The sequence below is a fragment of the Homarus americanus genome, unplaced genomic scaffold, assembly GCF_018991925.1.
Source record: "Homarus americanus isolate GMGI-L3 unplaced genomic scaffold, GMGI_Hamer_2.0 scaffold24523, whole genome shotgun sequence".
Lineage (NCBI taxonomy): Eukaryota > Metazoa > Arthropoda > Malacostraca > Decapoda > Nephropidae > Homarus > Homarus americanus.
In genome coordinates, this window is record NW_024744357.1 from 5,363,194 (window position 1) to 5,390,232 (window position 27,039).

At 38.0% G+C, this 27,039-nt stretch overlaps 1 protein-coding gene across 3 annotated transcripts; it reads left to right on the top strand.

The window, feature by feature from the left end:
- Nucleotides 1–993: 993 nt before the first annotated feature.
- Nucleotides 994–24,411, top strand: LOC121877710 (microprocessor complex subunit DGCR8-like). 3 transcript variants are annotated; one of them, XM_042383545.1, is made up of 14 exons: nt 994–1,037; nt 10,226–10,396; nt 14,595–14,708; nt 15,247–15,429; nt 15,944–16,086; nt 17,449–17,580; nt 17,936–18,077; nt 19,294–19,444; nt 20,169–20,266; nt 20,607–20,744; nt 21,179–21,363; nt 22,093–22,350; nt 22,526–22,720; nt 23,574–24,411. In XM_042383545.1, exons 2-14 carry the CDS (start codon nt 10,237–10,239, stop codon nt 23,664–23,666), a joined length of 1,992 nt encoding a protein of 663 aa, XP_042239479.1. In that variant the 5' UTR covers nt 994–1,037; nt 10,226–10,236; the 3' UTR covers nt 23,667–24,411. The 3 variants fall into 3 exon arrangements, with proteins under 3 accessions (XP_042239479.1, XP_042239476.1, XP_042239477.1); XM_042383542.1 differs by having other exon boundaries at nt 1,007–1,101; XM_042383543.1 differs by lacking the exon at nt 994–1,037 and having other exon boundaries at nt 7,952–10,396.
- The last annotated feature ends 2,628 nt before the right edge of the window (nt 24,412–27,039 follow it).

Consider the following 27,039-nt stretch of genomic DNA (forward strand, 5'->3'; position numbering starts at 1 on the left):
TCTACCTTACTTAACTCTTCATAAATGTAATAAAATTCATCATCATTAACTGCCTCATATTCACCTAAAACAGCATCATCACTCAAGAGAAGCGCCTCACTGGGACCTCCTACCCTACGTCAGTGTGAAGGAGGACTTAGGAGAATTGGGTGATGTAAGGGAAGAAGCCAAGTAGGAAAGGTTAAGTAAGAGCTGGTGTAAGACTATGTGTAGGGAGGTAAAAAAATTCTTCTTAAATATAGTGTTAAATTTTGATACATATAGACATAGATGATATATAGATAGAAGGCTAAGACTTGCATTGTCTATAAACTATAATTAACACGAAATTTAAGAATACTTTAGTTGGCCATTATCACCTTGTGTCATGCCAATATAATAGTTATTTTTATGTTGAATATTTAACATAGAAAATTATTTATAGCTTTACAGAGTGTATGATGATATTTACATGTGAGTACAGTGTCATAACATTAATTTGCATGGATTAATTAGGTCATGGAAGCAGGTGTAGTAGGGATGGATAATGTATTCAATATATATTTATTTATACTGTATAATGATATTTGATTAAGGAATTAAGAGTAATGTTGAACTTTATTAATATCTATATCATAGTGGTTCCCGGAGTCATTTATATATTCTTAACAAGTTAATAAATATCTAAATTTTGAGACTTATAGGCATAATTTTAAATAAATATCACCTAATCAAATTTAACTTAGGTCATTAGTTATGGTCTAAAAAGGAAGGTTATGTTAATTCAAAATAGCTAGAAATATTATTAAACACATAAAAAGAAAACTTTACAATAATTCAGGTGTTTTACTGTCACATTATCACATTATTCAACCTAGGAAATGAATCTATGTATGTAAGATTATTCATGGCTAATTTAATGATACAAAATATATATTAAAGTCAGGTTTATAATGATTTTAACACACAGGGGAGAGGGAGAGGGAGCATGAGAGGGAGGGAGCATGGGAGGGAGAGGGAGAGAGAGGGAGCCGCGTCACCCACCACCATCAGCACAGGTCCACTCCATCACTATCATCTACCTTATTTTCTTTCATTTTTAGACCTGATTTTTGTCATTAGGTATTGTATAATGACTGATGTTATTGTGTGTGTAGTTAAGGCGGTGGTGTTGGTCGTTAATGGTGGCTAGAATAAGTAAATTGAGGGTCAACCACCTAAGAGTGTTTGGTGGTAATGAGTGATAGTATTGATATTTTGTTCCTTAATTTGTTATATAACTTCTCTTGGGGGTAATAATTTGAAGGGATTAGTTTATGTACGTAAATTAGTTCAACATGTATGTAGATTGGTTCATTATGTACGTATATAAGGCTTTGGATATTTGTCCGGTTGTCTGTTAAGTTGATACAATTGCATGAAACTTTGTGGAAACATTATTTATAATTTATTAAACAGATAAATGGAAACGAGAATCCATTCAATTGTATTTTATCTTAATTTGGGGAGTTTATTTAACGTTTATTACTTTTATCTTGGGTAATACTTGACGTGTCTTGTGCATGTGAACAACCTTATTGGGTAAATATTAAATTGAAGACAACTTATTTTTTATATGACGAATTTCAGAGGACTCTACCTAGCCTAGCCTAACCTAACCTAACCTAACCTAACCTAACCTAAACTAACCTACATGACCTAACCTAACCTAACCTAACCCAGCCCAACCTAAACTAACCTACATGACCTAACCTAACCTAACCTAACCCAACCCAACCCAACCTAAACTAACCTACATGACCTAACCTAATCTAACCCAACCTAAACTAACCTACATGACCTAACCTAACCTTGCCTTGCCTAAACAGAATTACACAGAGTCCCTGCGTAAGTGTACAGCTAATATTGTCGACTAATTTTAGACTGCACTTATGTTATTTGGGTAAAATTTTAGTTCTGGTCATTCCTATGTTTTTTCAACGGTTTTTGACGTGTTTTGAATGATTTTGATCTAACCTAACCTAACCTAACCTAGCTCCAGAACCCAGGAACTATATCTAACCTAACCTAACTTAACGTAGCTCCAGAACCCAGGAACTATATCTAACCTAACCTAAATTCATAAGATTTCCCAGATGACCGCAACTAAAATAATGCCGTTATTTTACCCAGTAAAATTTAGGTTCGGTTGAAATTATGTTTTACCGATGGTCTATGATGTGTTTTGAATGACTTCCAAATAGGCGTGTGACCGAAACAATAATTTTACCATAATTTTCTAGTTCCTTGTCTGATTCTGCCTCAGTTATATTTCAAGAAAGAATAATTAGAAGTAAAGGTTAGGTTAGAAATGGCCAAAAAGCGAGTGGCCAAAAATCCCCAAAATAGGTCAGGTCGGGTCGGGTTGGATTAGGTTAGGTTAGGTTGAGTGGGGTTTGAAGTTATATCATTAAAATTACTAGACTTCAGGTACAGTATTATGGGTGCACTGTAATTTGCTGTGGTGAGACCTGTTGGGTGAATAAAAAAAAATGTTTTATCTCATGTTGTCATATTTATAACCACACAGGGAACATTATTAATTTAACTTAAATACCATAAATATAAGTCCTGTGACAGAGAGGTACCTGTTTATGTAAGTTCTTCTAAAATTATTACATTATCCTTTGGTTAGGTTAGGTTAGGTTGGTTCATCATATCTTATATATCAAAATTATAATGTAATAGTCAGTGGAAGCATTTGACTGTTGGTAAGAATTTGTACATTTATAACAGATCAAGTAGCGTGACGGTGCTGTGTTGTGTTGTGTTGGGTGGAGGCGGCAGAGGGAAGTCCATTATTTATACAAAGAGAAATCTTTAAAAAACCGAAAACATGAAAATCGTAATTCCTTGTTCTTCGTTGCAGTTTTTTCAAGGCAAGGAATAGTCGAGCTTAATGTTAGTACAGTTTATTATTTGTTAAGGAAAGGTGCACATGCCCAATTGTCTTCAAGTCTTACCTGAACAAGTACAGTGCAGTATTATACAGTAAAATAGTTAACAGCATTTGCCCAGAATTTGCATATTTCTTGAACAAATTTTATAAACTGGAGAATGTATGGAATGATTTTGCATTGTCAATAACATCTTTTTTTCCCATAGGATCTTGACCATAAGTTTGTTTTAAGGTGTAGAATACCTGTACTGTATAAGAAAAAGCAGATCACTTGATGATTAGCCCCAGCTTATTTCAGCTTAAGATTAATACCCTAATGTTAACCTAACCTAATCTCCCGTATTTAGCATTAGGGTGCTTAATTATTAGGTTCAAGAAGTGAGGGTTCCTAAACATCAAAAGATTCAGCTAAACCACACTAGACCAAGACTTGATCACCTGAGACGAGAATGTGTGTGTGTGTGTGGTAACCTGTACAAACACTTAGAGGAGGAGGTGCTGTAAGGGTGATCCTGCAGCACAGTACAATATGTGTGGGTTTAGAAGTGTTCAAGTGAGCACACCAAGAGCCTGACACATTTGTTGTATTGTCCGGCCAATTGCTTATAATTTGTGTGTTATTGTTGGTAGTACAACAGACATGCCTGCACTAGTAATTTGGGGGTTTTATTTATAGAATAATTATTATCCATTACATTACTTTGTGTAAATATAATGTATCCTATGTTGGAACTGTGGAAATTTACTGTAAATATACTGTAGCTACTTTGAAATTGATGAGTAAGCTGTGACTTCTGTGGCTTTGATGCTTCAACAAACTGACAAAAAAGTCATCATAGTTTGTGTTGTGAGGTGTTCTAGGCTCATCAGGTACAATGAACTGTTGTTTATGATGGACGTCTTCACATTGTAGTATTTACCCTAAGTTTGTGTGTTTTTCATGTTCTTCACCCAGCTTTGTAGTCTACACAATCACTTGAGTACTGTTACTATATCAGTGATAACTCTGTAATAGTACAGTAATTGGTTACAGCTGTATTTTACACCATTAGTAAAATGTCAGATCACATGAAAGCTAGGCACCCCAGAGGCACCCCAGCTTATGTCACCTGATTATTAAACACCAATGCTAACCTAACCCTCCAGGTAACATCAGGGTGCTTAATCATCAGATGAAATAAGCTGGGGGTCTGTGCTATGTAAACTTCCTGCCATCCCAAAACTCATTCACTAATTAGTTTTGAGTTTTTACTTAAAGAAAACTTATTTTTTTATCATACTGTTTGACCTTGCGTGAATTTTAGATATAAATATTTGACAAGAAATACAGTGTACACTTGATGTACTGCATGTATTGGGAATTTCAGACTGGTGCTGTATATAACTACTGTATGTAAGAAGAGTGGCATGATATCAGAAATTTATATTATCTTGTACAACCTAACCTAACCCTCCCAGCTAAGGTTGTGTTTTTGTCAGATACTGTACTGTACTCAGAATACTGCCTGGTTCTGTGTGGCACTTCCTCTAATGGAGATGTTTGACAGGTTCCTTACAGATTATATTAATTTAGTACATAGTGTAATCTAGTGTAGGAAAATGAGCGAAATAATTTTTTTAATCACCGTGAGAAGGACAGCTCTGATTATGGTTGCTCAGGGGGCTACAGGGCTAATTTGCTATACTGTACCTGTAATTAGGATAGATGACACACAACTCTGTCTCTCCAAGTTTGGTTAGGTTATGTTGGGTCAAGTATACGATAGTCGTCACTTTTTTCCCCATAGTATCGTCCATCACTCGTGCTTCCTGTGGAGACATGATCTTATGATGTAAATTTTTATTGTATTTTTTTCTAAAGATTTACACCAGATTTACTTTCTATTATTAAAACACACCGGGCACCTTCCTCCAAACATGTCGCCCATTTTGCTGGCTGTTGGCCTGTCTGCCCAGCAAGCAGCAGGCTTTCTGATGTTGCAAGAAATGGGTAATGGTTGGGCGGGGATCTTTGCTGGCTGGATTAGTGCTCAAATGAGCTTCGTATAATTTCAAGAAAAATTTGAAATAAATCCTGAAACAATAATAATTTAAATTGTAACACGTAAACGATGACACATTTCTATTTATTCATCACTTTAAAACGTCTTTAGTCTTATTAAATCATTATTCTGGGTCTTCTTTGACAGGCCAGCCACTGCCACTTTTAAAAAAAACTTCACGACGCACCCAATGTCTTTTCTTTAACTTTTGAAGATGCCTCACTTGCTTCAGCAGTTGAAGAACTATAGCACAATCCTGCAAGGCCTCAACTGTAGTAACGGGATCCATGGCGGACCTCGTCAAGACGCTTTGTTATTGTTTTCGTTGCTTTGGGCAGATGCAACAACAAAACATCCCAGTGTGAGTCAAAACTTCTCTTTGTTTTTTGGCCGGACCGTGTTGGCCAAACATGTTGGGAGGAAAGTGCCCAGTGTGCCGCTGCCTTTACTGTAGAGACATTAATTTTTATACACCTTCCTTCAGTGCCACTCTGATATACTGAACACTTTAGGGTGAAGGTTAAGAGGAGGGCTGCTCTATATTAAGAAGTGTTACATAGTGATCATCTGGACTGAAAGGAAATGACAAAGAATCCTCACTTGAAGATAGACCCACCCTCAGCTTATTTCACTTAACACCCTAATGCTAACCTATCCTAATCCAACCCCTTAATAGTGTAAGGGTGTCTTATTAACTTGTGAAATAAGCTGTGGGGAGGGGGAATAATCTTCATGTGGTCCCAGTGATCTGTTGCAGTTTAATGAGGACAGAATTGCCATCCTTGGGTGACCACACCGAAGGCAGAGCTTGTGTTGGTTACTTGGGTGTTGGCCATTGGTGACAGTATCATTACCAGCTGTAAATATTTCTGGGTTTTTATTTACATTTGTCTCATTTATCATCATAAAAAAGTTACTCTTCATTGCCTGCCAGCAGCATAGTGTAATTTTGTTAGGGCAGTGGATATTAGTCCACACTCTCAGACAAATAAGTCTCAGGTGGCATTCATCCAGCATTCTCCTGTAGTTCCTCCACAATCCATTCCTCGCTAACCTCACCCAACCAAACCGAACCTAACTCTCCATACATCTGTTTTGTAGTAATTTTGTGTTATTTCCTTAAGAAACTGCTCCCAGGTGTAGTGAACAAGAGGCACCTCGTCTAGGATAACTACCACCTGTGAGTTATTTGACCGTGAGTGCCGGACAACACCATATCCTGTTGTTAGAGCCGGTTCAAACAATCAAGTCTAGACAATATGGTGTTAAGAGTGTTACTTGATATAGATTGCTTAAAGTTAACTTGGGAAGAAATAGGTTTGCTTTGTTTTAACTCTTGTATTGACATCATGTTCATCTCGGTGTTAATGAGGCAGTATTTTGGAGATGTTTCGTGTACACTGAGTTATGTGACTTTCCACTCTATGACCAAAAATATATTGAGTATAGTATTTAGGTAGATGGATGAATAGAAGGTTAGTTATATCTAAGAATATATTAAAATATTACAATTTCAACTGCATGAATGAATTTTGCACGTGTGATATTTACACTGGACCCAAGATAAAGAATGATTCATTAGAGAAAGTTTCACAAGAGAACGAGGCATAAATTTCTTTCGTTTTTCTTGAAGACCAAATCATTACATATGAATGATGGATTCACAAAGATGGACTACAGGTACGGTGCAGAAGGCGGCCCACGGCTGCTCTCCTGTTCCCAAAATTCACCACCAAATGTTTATTAACCGTATTAACATTATTAAACACTATGATGAATAGGAAATGCAGTGTTTGAATACATACGGTAATAGTACTGTAATGTATTGTTCAACGTTAATAAAATACTATGATATCATTAGGATAATAATGTTGTACATTAGACCATTTTAATCACCAGAGTGGGACTTGTGTCTACAGAGTTCCCAAGAAACCTTAAATAAAAAAATAAAAAATTATAGTTCTTCTATTTAATAAAGAAAAAAATATTAATTACTATTTTTTTTTTTTTTTGTTGCACTTGAATCGTATCCTGACAACTCAACAATTATTATAGGACAAACATTAATCACGACCTGTTTGAATTGCTTTTACATTAGATATTAATGGTCAAATTTAAGATGAAGATGAACCACGCAAAATTACCCTTTAATAGTACTGTACACCTAGATGATAATACAGTGATCCCTCGGTTAACGAATTACCTTCCATAAAATTCTTAACTTCGGTTAACGAGCAATCCCTCGATTAACGAATGCCTTACGAGCGCCCCTCAACATGTTTTCTCTTGCACACTAGCTGTCATATTAGTCCGCCAATACAGTAATCGGTTCTAGGGCTTAAATTCCTTACTATTTTAGTAAATATCAAGAAGTTTGTACTATTCAATAATTTTAAAAGTCATATATTAAATTTTTTAGTCATTTTAACAATAATTTAACATAATTTAAGTACAGGGAAACTAGTTTTTAGTGCGCCAAACAGCCTGTCAACACACCATACAGGCGTCAGTCTCTGTGTCTTCAGTGGAGGTAACATCTTGCTTGAGACTCTCTTCAACTAAACACTTTTTTTCTGTGTTTCCAGTCAAATTTTTGGTCATTTTGAAATTTATTTTACATATTGACAATATGTAATGCAGTGCAGTGTTGATATAAAGAAAATAATCTTGAATTACACCAAGTAAACTAAAATTTTATGGGTGAAATGGCACCATGGGGTGACTTCTCTTCCACCCCATTCCTTCTCTTCTCCCTTCTCCTCCACCCCCATTCTAATTCCCATCATCATCATCCAGGAGCCTTCTACATACACACCTCAAAGTAAGTGTACTTTACTACCTTTTTTGTTGACTTTAGGCAATTTTTGGTGAGCTGGAACCAATTACCCAAAAACCCATTGAAACAATAGTTTCGGTTAACGAGCAACCTTCTAGAACAAATTTTGCTCGTTAACCGAGGGACCACTGTACTGTACAGTAATAATATTTAGTCAGTAAAATCATCAAAAACATTTACAATAGATTTAACATGTACTGTATATAGAAAATGCAGGTACAGGTATATAGACCATACTGGTGTACAATTTCTAGTGTACCTAGATGGTGTAGGTACAGGGTGTATAACACTAGTAAAGCACATCAACCAAGAATAACTGACAGTTGTGTGAGGGCCAGAACTGTTCCCATAAGAAATTAAGTTTGATGATAGAACAATTCACAAATAATCGAGGTTTTCAGGAACTTATTATCGTTTTTTATTGAGGGTCCAGTGTACTATACAGGTATAATAATGGAGTCCTGTGTACAGTACAGTATTGACTTTGTAGTGAAGATTGATAAGAACAGTAGTATAGGTATTAAACATTGTTGTCAATACTGTATTGTATTACGTCTACTTTGGACAGTTTTTATGGCTGTAACTTACAGTTTAGTTTTATAACCACAACATCGCTGGTTGGGGCTTCTGTAAGTATATTTCAAGAGTGCATAAGCAAAGACAGCAGATGAATCTCACCTGTATTGTGCATTGCAACAGCGCTTTTGATGAGGGAGTGATTTCAATGTGTCACCTCTCTTTACCAGAACTATTGTCAATGCATTTATGTCACCATATGCATAGCAGGACAATGAAATGTCTCCGCTCCACCCATGGATTATATACAGTATGTACATAAGAGGTGGGATCCAAGGGTTGCAACAGACCTTAACCTACCTCCCTAGATGTGGCTCAACCGGACAATGTAAGGTTGTAGCCTTTTGTCTAGGTGGTACAGGGTCTGTCAACATCCTCTCTCATGCCTGCAGGCGCCACCACTATATCAGGCTTTTACTCTACAGGCAAAGATATATTGTCTCTGACTCGAGGAGAACATTGATGATATGTCTGATACACGACGTAAGAGCTGTGTGCTGTTCTGTTGTGGTGTTTGAACCCCAGCATAAGGGCCACTGAGCAGCAAGGTTACAGCATCATCACAATGTTGTCCTCACCTGATCCATGTTTGTTGTGTATACTGTACAAGGTGCTGTAACTTTGTAGCTGAGTCGCCCCTGTGTAAGGGACCCAGGTAAGCAAGCAGCAGTGATTTGTATCTATGATATATTTCAGGGTGATCAAAATATATTGTAAATAATAGTTTATCTTTGTTGAATGATTGAAATATTTAGTAAATGTGCCTAATTGTCCTGTCATCTAAGCTTCACCCATTTTTGGCCTGAACCTTTGCAACAATCACAGATCATAAAAGTTGAGTGGTTGCTTGGTGCTGAGTTGATCCATGGGTCACTTAGCTACCAAGAACCAGTTAACAACCATAAATGTGAGGGCTGATAAGTATGGTATTAGTGGTTGGAGTTTAGCTTATAGGTCAGTTATGTGGAGTGTGTTGACATTGTTGTGGTCTCAAAGGTGATAACTACAGTTTACATGTGAAGCTGCTTGACTCACGCATCTGATATGGAGACTTGTGTAAACCTGAAGGAACAGTAAGATATGACATTTGTAATGAGTTGATATAATACTGTACTGATTTATGTGCAGACAAATTACTTATAAAAGCTTACCAATATTTGTCTGGTAGAATTAAGGTCTTTTATGTACAGTTGCCATCACCTGCATCTGGGACAGTGTCTGGTGCATTTTGGGAGATATGGCAACTGTGTGTTTGTTTACTGTTACAGGTGATAATTGAAGGCAACTGTCCACATATTAAATACAGTGCAGCACTAGCAGTGTATTGAGAATGGCACAACATTTAGCGGGTCGACTGAAAATACCACAAATTGTGTACAGTTTAGAAAATGTTTTATCAGTAACAAAGACTTCCTTAAAATAAGCTCTCCATACTTAATATATTCCCCAGAACTAAAAGAAAACAATGTGTCTAGATGAATGATTTATTGAAGCAGGCAAGAAATATTTCAGAATTTCTATACAGTAGCCCACACATGGTGAGTCTTGATGTAAGCCTGTCTGTTGAAAGTACTGTATGGAGACAGACCAGAGCTGTACACATGAGTACTTTCTGCGAGTTGTGTCACTGACCTCAGGCAGATGAAGGTTTGAGAGTTTAATTTGTTGTATGTTTTCACTCGTTCTTGTTTCTAGATATAACTTATACACAATGTTAAGGGACAGAATGGTGTAATTTTTATTTTTTTTTTTTTTTATGAAAATGAGTTCATCCAACTGAGATCTTTCCTCAACTCTGCTGTTTATGTTGTCTTAAATTCCAACTTTTATTTCATCATGGATTTAATCTTGCAGAAGAATAAGAAATGTCCAAAGTAGAGACTAGCCCCGACGGCCCTCCGAGAAAGCTCCCTCGTCTCGACAGTGAAGGAGATGAGGGAAGATCGTCGTGCCCGGCACCCGGAGGCAGCAGCAGCCAGGGCCCGGACAGAGAGGACGCTCTGTGGTCGTGGGCATCAACTGGATGTGCGTCACTAACAAAAACATGTTCTGTTTCTGCCAGTGCATCACATAATCATATATATTCCCTTAATTAACTTATGCTTCCTATAGGTTGCAGAATCTGTTAGAGGCTTTGTGTAGTTATGCCAGTCTGAATTACCGGTATTTAAGAATGAGAGACACAGAGTAACAGTGAGAGCAAGAGTAGAGGAGATGTGTAAGAATGAGAGTAAGACAAAGGGAACAATGTCATATAATTAATAAAAATTCTGCTAAATGTTGTACAAGAATGAGAGAGAGGAGGGTGGAGCTGGTACTGAATAGTGTTTTATATCATCATCCAGTACTGTACTAACACACTGCTCTGCATGGCTCTTCAGTGATAGTTACCCTCTGTATAGTTCTAAATAAAGTTTAATGTGTACATATATTGCTCTAAAATGTCATGATTTCTGTATATTATTTAAGGTGTTGTGTGTCTGTATTCAGTACTGTCTAATATACAGTCCCCCTTCACTAGTGTGTTTACAACGGCTTGTCAGGTTTTGTGCAGTGTGGCAGCCCTGTGTTTGTTTACATTCAACAGAAGGAAACTCGCAAAAGTAAGTACAGTATACTATGGAATCAAAGTAAAACAATATTAAAACAAATATCGCATTGTAATGACGTGTGGAATGTTTATATGACGAGCCCCTGTAAACGCACTAGTGAAGGGGACTGTTCATCTATGCACAGAAAAAAAAATTAAAGGCCCTTTTCTCAGTACAGTACTGTATGTTGCAGGCTGGCCAAAACTAAGAATAAACACAAACACTCTTTTTTTTTTCTCTGTCTCATAATACTCTTGGTGCTGTAAGTGAGGTTTTCTGCTGTGGTATTCCCTTTCCTCAAGACCCCAAGATAAACATCCAGTTTATCCGTGTCACGTCACATTGCCCAGCGTTACCCCATCAGCAGTACGTCCGTCTCCAAAAGCTACTTGACGCCATACTGCTCAGTCGTTGATGATGCTTCGTGGCTGTTCACATCCTGCTGTTAATTTATTCTTTTTGGTTTATCCCTTTTTTTGATATCTCTATCAGCTTCTGTGCTCTTTAGTGATGAAAATCAATTTATAGTTTTACAGAATTGAATATGTTATAGGACTGTGTGTTAATGTACCCACTGTAGGTGTACAGCATGAACACTCCTGGGGGTACACTGTCATACTTAACTACTGTACAGTATATTACATCACTTTATGTAGGTCTCACTTGTCATACTACAAAAGGGGTGTTTAACAATCTGTTTATCTCTTGAGTCTGTCTGTGTGTTTGTTATCTTCAGTGTTGGTGGCATTTACTTGAGGATCAACACAAGTTTGGCAACACTTGCATGTTTCCTCAACATACATTAAGAGAAAACAAACAAAGGAACAAGTTTTCCCCATTCCTTGGATGATTCACAAGTGTTTGCCTGACATGGTGTTGAGTTGCCAAGTAAACCACTAGTTGCTTGCTTGCTTGCTTCTAAACACAAAAGAATTCCACTTCACACAATTTTAGGTAATTCCCCCAGCAGTATCTGAAATATCTGGTCTTTCCCTGCATTTTATTTTCTAATTTAATTTTTTTTTCTCCGCATACCTAAACACACACACACACACACACACACACTGGCCTCAGTATATCCGTTTGGTTTATCAGTGTTACTTAGCACTACCAGCTACCATACCTCTATCAGTGTCACATCCACCCCCCAGCACCCATTGACACTACTGTATACTGCTTATTCTCTCTCTCTCTCTCTCTCTCGCTCTCGCTCTCTCTCTCTCTCTCAGTATAATAAATTAAATGAAGAACAAGATTTCATTACAATTGGGAGACATAAGTTTTTAAAATTGTTCTCAGTGAAATGATAGACAAACCCAAAGAAATAATAATGTGGAAGTGAACGATGACGGATTAAAGTGAATGGTGGTGTGGATTTCCTTAACCACTTGTGTATGGGGTCACCTCTCCGTCGAATAAAATCGTCTTGACATTAACCAAGTACGACACGACCTCAAGGGGTTTAAAGAATATGTTAAGAAAGGTTAAAGATGGGGAAAACTAGTCAGCCTTTGGTGTTCTTCTATCTGGTAATGGTGACTCCTCCACACCACTAATGTTCTGTAATGTAACGACTGATCTGCCAAACTCAGAATTCGGTAATATACTTTCACGAGAAGATGAAATAGTTGAATGTCTTTGGGCCTTGTTGTTGAAGGAGGTTTGAGTAGAAGACATGTGGTAAGGAAGAGACAACAGATGAGAGGAGGTATTGTTACCCCTCTCCCCTGTCTGTACGCTTAATAAGAAGAGCTTTATACAGGGTCATTATTTTATGGTTATTATTCAAGAGCCGTTTCACTGATTCTTAGATCCCTGTTTAATGCACGGTCTAAAATAAACAGTCGTAATTATTTAGGCCTCTTGTATATAAAAGAAGGAGCCTGTATTAACAACCTTTAGTTTCTTAATAACCAGCAAGTACTGTACTGTGTCAAGCATAACCTATAATGGGTCATGAATACTTGAAGATACATGAGTATATTAGGATGATTGATGATGATATGATGATGATGATTGTGAGTTAGTAGAGAGACAAATATGATCACTGATGGTAAGGTCATAAGGAAAGAATGGTTCACCAAGATTATCCTACCAGCTTATTTCACCTAAAGATTAACCATGCTAACCTAACCTAACTTAACCTATTCTAATCTAACCAAACCTATCCTATCCTAACCTAACATACTCTAACCTAACTTAACCTATTCTAATCTAACCAAACCTAACCTATTCTAACCTAACCTAACTTAACCTATTCTAACCTAACCAAACCTAACCTATTCTGTCCTATCCTAACCTCATCCCCCTAAATAGTGTTAGAGTGGTTAATCTTTAGGTGAAATAAGCTGGGACAGTAGAGAAATCTTCAGGTGATATAGAGCAATGACAAAAGGTGTATAAAAGTACCTGTGTGTGTGTGTGTGCCAATTTTTCTTTAACCCTCAAATTTCATGTAATTTTCTAAGTTCTTCGATTTAATTTATTTTCTATATATTCAAGTGTTGTTCCTCCTGTAGATAATCAGTTAAGTTGTAGAATATTTGGTCTGTATTTTCAAGGCTCACAGAAGCTATTATTGAACACAGTTTCCTCATAAAATCCCAGGAATATTCATCGTAATGTTTAACTAGAATTGTTACTGGTATTTAAATCTCTTCATTTCTTATTGATTTTTATTTATCTATATTCCATTGACAGTATATATAGAAATTGGTGAATATTTAATGAAGACTTTAGCTTATTGTCAGAGCACAGTATGTCAGAATTCTTTAAAATAATATGCATTGACAATATATATTTTTGAATCCCTGTTTGATATATAAATGGTGTAAACTCACTCGTTTTTATAGCATTGATAAAGTTGTCAGTAGATTTTGAAGATTACAGTACCCGACTTTGTGTATTTGTTGTTCCTTCAAGGTGTTAACTCAAGCCTTGCATTTTGAAACTCTCCTCTGATGGACAGCATGTTGGTGTATGGTCCCCCCTCAATAGTGTTCAAAATTCTCTCATAGGTGAATAACTCTCTTAAGTTTTTTCATTTGTTTTCCTGTCTTTGATTTAAGGAGGTAAGTACTGCCCTGTTTCTATATACTGTAGTTTGGTAAGACAAGAATTATATACACCCATTACTTAATGCTATGAGTCCTTCTGTAGTTGTCATTAATAGATACGTACAACAAACTACAGAGGCGGGAGTGTTGTCGTACCTCACAGTATCATGACTCACAGAGGTTCATACAATGCAATATTTCATTACAGAAAGTGTAGGAATGTTCCTTACTGGTTGACCAAAGCTTAACCACAAGTTACGGTACTGTATTTAAGAATTATGGTCAGGCTAATCGTAACTAGATACCGTACATTTATCATAAGAGAAAATTCCAAATGATTCCTTATGTATATATTTTGTCTCTATAACTGGTGCTAAGTATCTAGTTAAAGTAAGAGTCTCATTATAATTTTTAAACTTTAGTATTATTATTTTTGGGTTTAGCTTAGGGTCAAAGAGTCAGGTGGTACTTCCTTACATTTTCAGCCACGAACTATTGTGAAGGTGAAGCCAGGGCAGTATTATTCTTCCTGAACACTGTGGAGATATAACGTGTTGTCTAATTGCTTTGTGACAGTGACCTCTACTCGGGCGTCTGGTGGGAATGATGCGTTGTCAGACTCCCGGTACGAAGGCTTCCAGTTGTTGGATGAAGTACACGATGGCGATGACGACGATAATGATGAACCAGGTGTGTGGGTGTGTGTGGGGTTGGGTTAGGTTAGGTTAGGAATCATGATAGGTCAGTTTAGGTTATGTTAAGGACAGATTAGTAGTTTAGATTAGGGTAGGTCAGGTTAGTTTAGGTTGGATCAGGTTAGAAAATGTTTTAAGTATGGTATTCACGAGATATTAAGCCAAGATAATACTATTGTCTTATATCTGCCATGAAACAAGGTAAGGTAAAAAATACTCAAGACTGTGTGTGTGTGTGGCATTAACTGGTAAAAGATTATCCTTCAGGTTGTGTAGTTAAATGTTACTACCTGTGTGTAAAGTTAATTAGCTTGAATAAAGAGGAAGACTAAATATAAAATGATGGAGAGAGAGAGATAGATTACTCCATGATCAGAAGACTGTGTTAATGGAGGAGCTTTTGGGTGTAGGCTGACATCATTATACAAGGAATATACTTTATGAGCTAACTATAGGAATGATGTACAGAACACAGACATATACAAGTTTCCCTGCAAGAACTGTATTTCTCCTTATTACTTTTACATTTCTAGATGGTCAAGACTCGGAGGAGGACTACGAATATGACTCGGAAGTGCCAGAGGAAGAGATTGATGCCTTACTTGAAGAAGGACTACCGGAGGAGATGAAGGGCCCCAGGAAGAGGAAGAAAGACACTGTTCTTGGTGAAGGAGAAGAAGCTCCTTATGATGAAAGACAAAAAGTTGTTCTTGTGGGTAAGTTTACTGAGAATATTAATGGTATTATATGAGTATTATTGTTACATGCTGGTACATAAGTCATGATATACTGAATAAAATTAATAAGAAATATGGGTTTATGGACAACTGCTGATGGGAAAGGGGAAGTAAACATCTTTATAACACAGTAGATAAAAGAGGTTCATTGGGTGTTTTGGAAGTGTGTGTCAGAGAGTTGGGGGTTGTAGAAAGTGATTGGTGCTAGTTTACACCCAGAGAAGTTAAGGAGTTAAGGAATGTTTTTGAGTGTACAGATAAGATGGAAAGGAACAAATCAAATAGTGATGAAAACAAAATTATATTGACTACACCAGAGAGAGACAGAGAGAGAGAGAGAGTGTGTATGTGTGAATGACAGAGAGAGAGTGAGTTAGTGTGTGATTGGAGCATCTTGTTTGAAAAATAAGTAAAATATATGAAGACTAAGATGTAAAGGAAGGACATATTCTCCACAGGAAAAAAAGTTCATAGTTGTGACTTAATATTTCAGAAAAGGGGAGTAATCACTTCGAGGTCTTGCCTGAAGGGTGGGTGCAGGTGACTCATAACAGTGGTATGCCCGTCTACCTCCACAAGCAGTCGAGAGTTTGTACCATGGCCAAACCTTACTTCCTCGGCCAAGCTAGTGTTAGGGTAAGTGTGGGTATTGTCAACACTTCCTCGGCCAAGCTAGTGTGAGGGTAAGTCTGGGTATTGTCAACACTTCCTCAGCCAAGCTAGTGTTAGGGTAAGTCTGGGTATTGTCAACACTTCCTCGACCAAGCTAGTGTGAGGGTAAGTCTGGGTATTGTCAACACTTCCTCGGCCAAGCTAGTGTGTGGGTAAGTCTGGGTATTGTCAACACTTCCTCGGCCAAGCTAGTGTTAGGGTAAGTCTGGGTATTGTCAACACTTCCTCGGCCAAGCTAGTGTTAGGGTAAGTCTGGGTATTGTCAACACTTCCTCGCCAAGCTAGTGTGAGGGTAAGTCTGGGTATTGTCAACACTTCCTCAGCCAAGCTAGTGTGAGGTAAGTCTGGGTATTGTCAACACTTCCTCGCCAAGCTAGTGTGAGGGTAAGTCTGGGTATTGTCAACACTCTTGTGTGAGGCAGAATTGTCAACACTTTCGGCCAAGCTAGTGTGAGGGTAAGTCTGCAACACTTCTCGGCCAAGCTAGTGTGAGGTAAGTCTGGGTATTGTCAACACTTCCTCGCCAAGCTAGTGAGGGTGAGTCTGGGTATTGTCAACACTTCCTCTCCAAGCTAGTGTGAGGGTAAGTCTGGGTATTGTCAACACTTCCTCGCTAGTGAGGGTAAGTGGGTCATTGCTCAACACTTCCACTGGTCACTTCGCCACCAAGTTAGGTAAGTCTGGGTATTGTCAACACTTCCTCGGCCAAGCTAGTGTGAGGGTAAGTGTGGGTATTGTCAACACTTCCTCGACCAAGCTAGTGTGAGGGTAAGTGTGGGTATTGTCAACACTTCCTCGACCAAGCTAGTGTGAGGGTAAGTCTGGGTATTGTCAACACTTCCTCGGCCAAGCTAGTGTGAGGGTAAGTGTGAGTATTGTCAACACTTCCTCGACCAAGCTAGTGTGAGGGTAAGTCTGGATACTTTTGGCTGTGTAAAAATTTTGTTTATACTTTTAAGAAAATTCAATCTGGTATACTGTGAGTTAGTCAGGTAAAACACCGGAGGAGGTCTTGGCAGTATGAAAGTGATTAACCATCCATAGCTTTGTTGTGTAGATTAAAAATTATATTAGAGATCAGCATTTAAGTCAACATAATGTATTTAGCTCAGGTTAAACCTTCATGCTGTATTTAGCTCAGGTTAAAGCTTCGTACTGTACTTAGCTCAGGTTAAAGCTTCGTACTGTATTTAGCTCAGGTTAAAGCTTCGTACTGTATTTAGCTCAGGTTAAATCCTCGTACTGTATTTAGCTCAGGTAGTTTGCTAACATGTGTGTGGTGGTGTCAATACCCTGCTAATTAATGCCATACAAAATCACTTTCAGAAACACGACATCCCCCTGAGCGCCATCCCGTGCTTCCAGTACATGAAGGCTCTTGAGATTGAGAAGAACAACACAGAGGAGAGCAAAGAGATTAACGATCAGGAGAAAGATGAACAAGAAGACGGTGAACAGGTAAGAAATTATTATGTGGTTTGTGAGAAGAGCTTCCAGTTGTAGTCAGGAGAGCTAAGGAAGAAATTCCTTCTTTGAACTTAATTATTTATTTTGGACTTAAGTTACCTCACATTAATATTGTAATTGCAGACTATTAGTTAACCAGTTAATATTACTTCTCAACAAAACTTTATGTATCATTAATGATTTTTGGTCAGAGAAAACACATCACATACACATACCAGTAACTCTTATGTGTGATGAATTATTATATCTTTTATGTTATTTCTAGATGTTTGTATGCAGGAAGGTTATGAAAGTTAGTATTGTTGTGTTTGTGTATTGTATTGTCTCTTAACTCTGAACCTGACAGAGAGGGGAGGAGTCCATGATAGGGGTGATGGAAAATGGAATTGATGGCATGAAGACAACACCAAGTGGGAGTCGACCTTCAGGGTGTCCGGTGGCAACTGGGAGTCTGGCTGCTGCCCTCGCCCTCAACACAAACAAAGAAGGTGTGTGTGTGTGTAAGGGTGGATCCAGGGGGGGTGTCCTGGGGGTCCAGATCCCCCTTTGTCCTCAGAAAATTCCAATACTTTTAATGTAATGCAGTATTGTACTCAGGCATTTTTGTAAAGTAAAAAGTATTTACTGTTCTCATATCTGGGGTGACTCTTCTGTCCAACTGTTAGATAGGGTGGAATCAAAGGCATTTCGTCTTATTAACGCTCCTCCTTTAGTTGATAATCTTTCTTCCCTTTCTCTTCACCACAATGTTGCTTCACTCTCTCTCTTTTATAGGAACTTTAACGGGCAATGTTCGGTGCATTTGGCATCCTGTGTACCGCCGGCAAGGCCGTGGACTCTTAACACACGTCTTGCCCACCGTTTCTCTGTGACTGTCGGTCACACTATAATAACCCGTTATAGTACATCCTTCTTTCCTCACACTGTGGAATGTTCTGCTGTCTTCTGTGTTTCCATACTCATACAATCCGTCTCACTCTAAAAAGTTGGTTTTCCGGCATCATCGTGGTGTAGATTAATATAACCATTTCCTTTTCTATTTTTAATTTCTTTCTATTCTTCTTTTTTCGCCCCCCTAGGCCCCATTGTGGCTCGTTCGACCTGTGCCCAGGTGGGCTAATTCCCATAAAAAATAAAAATAAAAAATCCTAATATCAAGTGCACCTGGCCTCAAAATGCCCAGCTGGGTGGGCTCGCTGCATTGCCATGTTCTCCCCACCCACACCTTCCTGGACCCCCCTCCCCCTTTTGATATTCCTGGATCTGCCCCTGGTGTGTGGGTAGTATCAAGTATTTGACTCACGCACTAGGTGGAACTGTGGGACTGGAACTTGTACATAGGTGGTAATGTTGATGTATTCTCCAGGCACTTAAACTTCCTCCTCAGCTTTGGTCTTCCTTACTTCCTCTTGTCTCTGGTCCTTCACACATTGCGTTTCATAGGAATAATTATTAATATACGTACACATGAGGGATACTAGTAGATAATTATTAAATGGAAATGGATGGTCTGGTTAAAACCCAAATAACAAGATTTTAAATTCACTTACCATACTCTGCAGGTGCTTGGATGTATAAGTATTTTATTACCTTAAAATATTAAGTGTTTGCTCTAGGTTATGGGTATCCAGCAGTATAGCAGGTGAAGGCTTGCTGAAGTTTACATATAAAAAAACAAGGTTGAATTCGTCCCTCTTGCCCTAGGTGTGTCTCCACCGGCCGCCCTAATGGTGGGAAATGCCAAGATTGAGACAGCCGTTGAGAACTTGCAGCAGCAGTCCCTGGATGTGTCGGAGTTACGAGAGTACTGTACTAAACGCTTCCAGTTTAAGAGCATCAAAATCATCAGGTTCAAGTGAGTAGTGTTGGTCTGGTGCTGTATTATAAACAGAGGAGCACGAGCATTAGACTGAAGTTAACAGCCAGGTGTGTGAGTGTGTGTGTGTGTGACTTACCGTCATGCACCATAAGATTTGTTTTCTACGAGAAGATTCACTTTATATGATTTTAACATTTTCATTTGAACTGTTTAATTTAACAGAATATAGTTTGTGGAACTTGGATGTTATTGTGGAGAAGCTGCAGACTGGTGTATTGAGGGTTGTAGATTCTTTGGGTTTACCCTATAGTGTAAATACTTGTCATAGTGGGTTTCTTGCTCTCCTGTACAGTTCTTATTAAGAGCTAAAATTCATAAGTACAGTACAGTATTACTTGGTGTCTAAAATTTTATACACACCTCCATAAAATGGACTTCTCTCTCCATATAATCCCTTACATTGGGGTATTATATTTAACAAACCCTCGATATAATGGAATTTTATCTCTATATAGTATGATAGGTAGAGGTGTCGTATCTAATGGACCCTCGATATAATGGACTTTTATCTCTATATAGTGTGATAGGTAGAGGTGTCGTATCTAATGAGCCCTCGATATAATGGACTTTCCTCTCGATATTGTTCGCTACTCTACAAAATAACTAAAGTACTGTACTACATGAATTTGATCTCTGATAGTGTATACCAAAAATATTGTAAAGTTCATGAATACTATATAATAATTAATTTATTTTTAAGGTCTTGGGCAGAAAGAAGAAGATTCCAGAAGGTGAACAAGAAGAAAGATCGTCCACAGTTACCTGAAGGAACCAAACTGATCTCATTAAGGAGACAAGGTAACACATTCACCTGGTGTCAGCCATTCACTGTCTTATGTCTTCTACAGCCAACACATTGTTTTCTTCACTGGTTGTCTCTGTTGATATAGTTCACAGTACAGTACTGGGAATGTTTATGTATGGATGTATTGGCAGAAGTGATTGAAATAGGGAAGTGTGAATTAAGTGAAGGAATTGCTACAAGGGTCGATCACAGTTGGGTTATGGCTGTTATCATGGAGTGAATTAAGATCATGGTTGGAGGAAATTGCCATAGTCATGCTGCTGTGTGGTAAGAATAATCAACACTGAACGTACTGTCGGTAGAGAGAATATTTTAGTGCATGTTTTGTTTCAGAGGAGGATGGCGCCCCAGCAGCCAGCAGCAAGAAGGAATGGATCATGAACCCTAAAGGAAAGAGCTATGTGTGTATCCTTCACGAGTACGTCCAGCACGCTCTAAAGAAACAACCCAAGTACGTCTTCAAGGAAGTTGGTAAGTGACTTCAATGTATATCTTATCTCGCCTGACTGTAAGGTCATCCATCTATCTGTTTGGGACAAATTGATTTTCTTCTTAATAATACAGTATTATACCATAATCTAGGTACAATATAAACTTTCTTCTAGATATCCTCTTTTTATTATCTTCGGATCATGTTAAAGCTTTAGAGGGATTGGATAGCAACAGATAAAGAGAGAGTCAGTGTTTGCTTTTCCTTCCTGGTAAACAATAGTGAAAACATTCCACAGTATGTCATCCATATTTAATTACCAGCATCTCATATTACAGTGTGTACAGTTATTAATGACTTGTTTTTCATAATATGTAATTCACTTTGTTCACCAAGTTGACTCATCAGCGAGACTTTCCTCTCCCATTCAAAAGTTTGCACCTCCTCCTCAGCCTAATTCATGCTGCACCACCAGAGAATGCTGCCACACCTTACGCAGCCACCATCATCATCAATGAGATGCAGTACAGCACAGGGTACGGCAGCAGCAAGAAGCAGGCCAAGACCGAGGCAGCCAAGGCCACCCTGGAGATCCTTCTGCCTGAGCTGGGGGAGAAGATCAGAGAAGAGTCCAACACTAAAGGGGATGCTGATCTGTCTGTGAGTTGTGAGATACTGTATACTGTATGTCTTGTTGGAGGTTCAGCATCTCAGAATGTTAAGAGGATTAAACTACAGTGTCTTGGTTTAAAATATTATTGAAAAGATTCCAATACAGTACTTGTATCTTAGAAGACTTGCCAGTGTCTCTGAAAATCGTGATAATGGTGATAAAAACAAATCTATGGTATCACACACACTTTATAAGTACTAAATGCTTCAGTACATATTGGTTGACGCTACACTGCCATAATGTTAAATGCTCAGCGGGCGTCAGGGTATGAATATAAATGAAATTATCTGTATTAAAAACTAATCATTGTCCTTATGGCTGTTATACTGCCTTATAAGCTTTTCTCTCAAGATGTTATAAAACTGCCAATACTCTATTATGGTACAGATTGATGGGTAGGTAAGAACTTTGTGCTTCCATATTCATCATTGTTACCAGGATGTTTGTGAATAATTATCCTCACCAAACACACAAATTTCCCTCTGTCCCTCGGAGTAACATTACTAGATTCAGCGTCACTGTCCTAGGATAATTTTATTCTCTTTTTAAACCTTTTCCTGCCATTAATTTATATTTTTCTTGTATCATTCTTCTAATTCTCCCATTTCTGAGGTCCCTGTACTCCTTGATCTACCTCACACAAAAGTGGAAGTAAAAGACGATAGATAGATAACACGTGTTAATATTTACCTCCAAATATTTCTTCTCATTTACAGTTCTTCGACGAGATCCGTATCGAGGACCCCAGAGTACCCGAGCTGTGTAACAAGACGAGCGAGCTCTCCCCGTATTCTATCCTCCTCAATTGCTTACAAAGAAACTTCGGCCTTAACGGAGCAAACATAGACTCCAGGCTGGTCACTCAGAAGAATCAAAAGAATGAATTTGTGATGACCGTCGGCAAGCACACGGTCCAGGTACAGTGTAAGAACAAGAAGGACGGCAAGCAGAGAGCATCACAGGCTATCCTTCAGGTATGGTAACACTGGCGGTAAGGGCGAGATATTTAACGTGGTATGACTTTCTTCTCTGTACAGTATATGACAGATAAGATATGGGTAATTATTATGACATATAATGGTGACTTCTACCCATTAGCTGTTGTGCATCTCTGGTGTGTCTTAGCTGATTATTATTATTGTTGTGCAGAAACTCCACCCACACATCAGTAGTTGGGGATCTCTGCTACGACTGTATGGGAATAGATCGATGCAAACTATGAGGGAAAAGAAAGCTGAGGAACAAGAAATTACATTACTTCAGTCAAATGCCACAGTCAACCAACCCAACACCTCCATCATCAACAAACTCAAACAAGAAATGCTTAAACTACAGGAATTAAAGGTACAGTTGCCAGTGAACGAGTCTTTGTTGAAACACCTGTAGCGTCCCATCAGACTGTTCCTCCTTCTTCACACCAAACTCCTCTTATGTCCAGCAGTTGCCTCTATGATGTTTTTACCTCAGTCGGTTCTAATCAAATTACTTTCAGAAACTTTACACACTCTGTAGCTGGATGCTTGAATGTGTTTTTCCACTCCCAAATTATTCCTACTGTGGGCGCTGTTATTCTATTATTTTTAGTTCCATCAGTAACCTTTATGAATATCAATCCTGACTTACTCTTAACAGTCTACAGTAAGAACTTTTTGACCTGGTCTTACTGAGGCAGCCAATAATGAACTCTTATAAGTCTTGTCTATTGTGTGTCTTAGTGAAAGGTTCCTCTGTTGTGTCCTGGTGCCTTTTTCCTCATTGTCACACGCTGAAACATTTACGTCCATCATACATCATTTTACAGTGATAGGCAACGTCATTACCCGAGCTGTCAAAATGAGCTGCATCTTTTTATGTCAGTTCATGCCACTGAGAATATTTCATGTGGGAGTATTTGGAATATTTGGTAAAGTAAATGTACGAGTATTTGTGTTAATGTATGTATATTACAATGAATTCTTCCTGATGTACAGTCACGAAGAAGAGTCCTGTCGCCTCTCCTACAGCTCCACGAACCCGAAGCACTAGACACCGATGCCTCAGGTTCACGAATCTTAATCTTGGGGATCGTGGAGCAGCAGGAGAGTTGACAGGACTTTTGTAAATATAACCAGACAAGATGACATTTCTGTTCATTTTTTTACCACTTTCATCCTACCTTTTATTTTGTTGCATTAATGTTTGTTTCTCTGCCCTTCAGAACTCCATCCAACCCATAGGAAAGTTTCTCCCTCCTGAAGATGTTGCTCTGCCATCTGCTTCTGGAATAGACCTGAATAATGTGGACTTGTAAAGAAATGCAGCTGGTGTTTTTGTAGTAAGTACATGATTGATGGGAGGTGAAGTGCAGCTGGAACCATTTTAAGATGTGCAGCTGAAACCATTTTAAGATGTGCAGCAGTGATGGAGGGAAATGCAGCTGTTACCATTGTCAAATGTGCAGGAGTGACAAAGATGAGCTTTAATGACTGGGATAGCTGAGAACCTTGCTAGTCACTTATTCCCAGTAGTAAATGAGGAAGTTGATGAAGACACCAATTTTCAGCCATCACAAACATTTTATCTTCCCATGGAGGTTGTATTTTCCCGGAAGAAGTATGGCACTGTACCTCACTCTACCTTACTAGCAGAGATTCAAGGCAGGTGGTCGTCGTTCACCGCCGTAGGTATTCAGATTGTGAATATTTGCACTTCTTATGCAAGGTGAATTTACATCATTCATTAAGCTGTGATGAAAAATGATTGAAAAGTTAACTGTGATATTTTAAAGTGCATATGCTTGATAAATTTTATACAATTATGAATGAATTCTTGACCAACTTACCGAGGTCATTACTGTAATAGATCTTGTCCATCCCAAGTAACTTGACTATTAGTTTAGATGTTATTTAAGATATAAATATATCATTTTCTTTTTATTGTATAAAAAAAATATAAATGAAAACTTGTAAAGGTTGTACAGTACATTAAAAAATCACAAGAAATGAAAGAAACCCAACATTTACTGTACTTTTAAAGAGAATAAAGAGTTTTACACATGTCTGTACAGTATATCACCTTCAGATAGTCTGCTTGAACACAGAATAAATATACTACACATTATGCTCTGCAGTTGTCTATTACAGGAGATGAATTTTATATTATTATTTTTATATATCCAAAGTGTATGGTTGACTAGATATGACACTGATTGTTCTCCAAAATATCAAACAAAATGTAATACAGTATTTACAGTACAAATAAAAATTGTCCATCTGAAATTTTGTTAAGGGATGAATTTATTGGAGAGTTTACTGTGTAACTTTCTCAGTCTTATACTATATGCCTTTTTATGCTGAAGAAAGTGTCTTAAAGATGAGTTGGTTAAATGTATGTAGGCTGCATAAGGTCAACAGCAGGACCTTTGACATAATGCAGGAGGGGGGATGATGGTGGAGCTATTTTGATTAGAAAGGGAAGTTATCCAATTCCTGGGAGCACAAGTGTGAAGATACATATATCATATATATAGATGGGCACTCATAAATATATATATATACAGTGGGGTATGCTATAACGAACGGATCCTACTACGAATATTCCTATAACGAACGGTTTTACCTATAAAATTGAGAATGCTATAACGAACGCAACTACAACGAACGCGGATGAATACGGGACTATTTCGTCTGGCGCATGAATATTGTACAGCGGCTCACAACAAGAGCGTCAGGCGCCATCTTTGTCTCATTGTGTAGCCAGTGCACCACTGTTATTGTTGAAATTTCGTCTTTTGATGTGGAAATTCGTGTTATTTGTATAACTATTTTGTTATACAAGTATACAATTGTAACAATGAATCGTCCAAAGCGAGTGAGAAAGCTAATAACCCTTAAAACTAAGAAAGAAATCATAAAGAAACGTGAGGATGGAACAAGCATTGCAAAACTTAGTGATGAATATGGGATGGCTAAATCAACCATATGTACGATTTTGAAGAATAAAGAGGAGTTGAAAACTGTGCAAGTGGCTAAGGGAATCTTTAGACTTAGCAAAGCAAAGTGTAATGTGATTGAAGAGATGGAAAATTTACTCTTAGTGTGGATAAAGGAGAAAGAAATGGCAGGTGATAGCATTAGTGAAGCTATAATTTGTGAGAAGACCAGACAATTGTTTGAGGACCTTAAAGCCAAGACTCCCAGTGGAAGTGATCGTGATGTGCCAGTGTTTAGGGGTACCTGCATGCTGAACAACACTAAGGTAAGATAAAGTACCGTATTTTTTACATTTTCCACAGAAAATTTTCAGTGTTAAGTGGTTGTATTTGGGGGCCTGGGACGGATTAATCCTATAACGAACGAGGTTCTAGAACCAATTAGATTCGTTGTAGCATACCCCACTGTATATATATATTTATATATATATATATATATATATTACACAATAGTAGGTTAGGCAAGAAGTAGATTCCCAGTATAAATGGTTTAATCAGCAACTATGAGAGTGTGGGGTAAATATGTGTAAGTACTGAATTATTAGGTAGAGTATTTCCTAAGATTCTGTTCACAGACTAGTAATGGCAGGTTTGAAAGACTTAATAACAAATCATAAATAAAAATGACAAAAACTAAAGCACTTGGTAGTAATGAGCTGAAGGAAAAACAGAAATAAACTTGTATGGTTTTGTAAAACAATGAAAGTAAAACAACAGGTTGGCTACTGTGTCAAGTGACTGACTAATGAAGAAACTGTATGAGAAAGTGTTGATGATACCTGAAGGAACAGAGTAGGAAGTGACCTGAACAGATTAGCTTATTTCACCTGATCATTTTTAAACACCCAAACACAACCTGGGGGATTAAGTTAGGTTAGCATTATGGTGTTTAATCATCAGGTGGTCCTCAGAGTACACCTAATGTAGGGCCAAGTGAAGGGAGGAAATGAAATAAGAGGGAAGAAGAGTACAGTACAGTATAACATTGTATTTGCATCGGTGAAATGGAGGAAATCCTTAAAATGGTTTCTTAACCTGGGGTCTGTAAGGGAATCTTTGAGGGTACGTGACCGAGTCCTGAAAATATGACAAGTAATACAGCCATAAAGAAAGTCTCATAATTCTTGAAATCCAGAAATGTTCTCCTACCTGGAGATTGGTACCAACTACTATTTACTGCCATCTGTGAGGAAAATCAGCAGACATGCAAACAGTCATCTTACTGCAGATAACACGTCTCTCCTGCCACTCACACCTGTGATTAAGATCAGGTGATTATTGTATTTTTTGTCCTACAAGTTTAATTAAGCTATGCAACATGGCCATGACAATGTTAAACACACAAGCAAGAACACAGGTACCTGTGCACAGAAGAGCACAGACACATGAATATGTACATTTATACACAAGTACCATATGCACACATACATGAGCATGCACATGCAAAACAAGTACTGTACAGTACAAGCACATACCTGCATATACAAACACGCATACATAAGCATGCACACGCATACACAAGCAGGCACATGCATACACAAGCACACATACAGACATACACTAGTTTGCACACACAGACATACACACAAACATTCACATATACAAACACACAAATGTACCAAGTGTCTGGGGCAAGGTATTATGTTACCATTAAGACCCACACTGGAGACCTGAGGCGGATGTTAGTTGATAG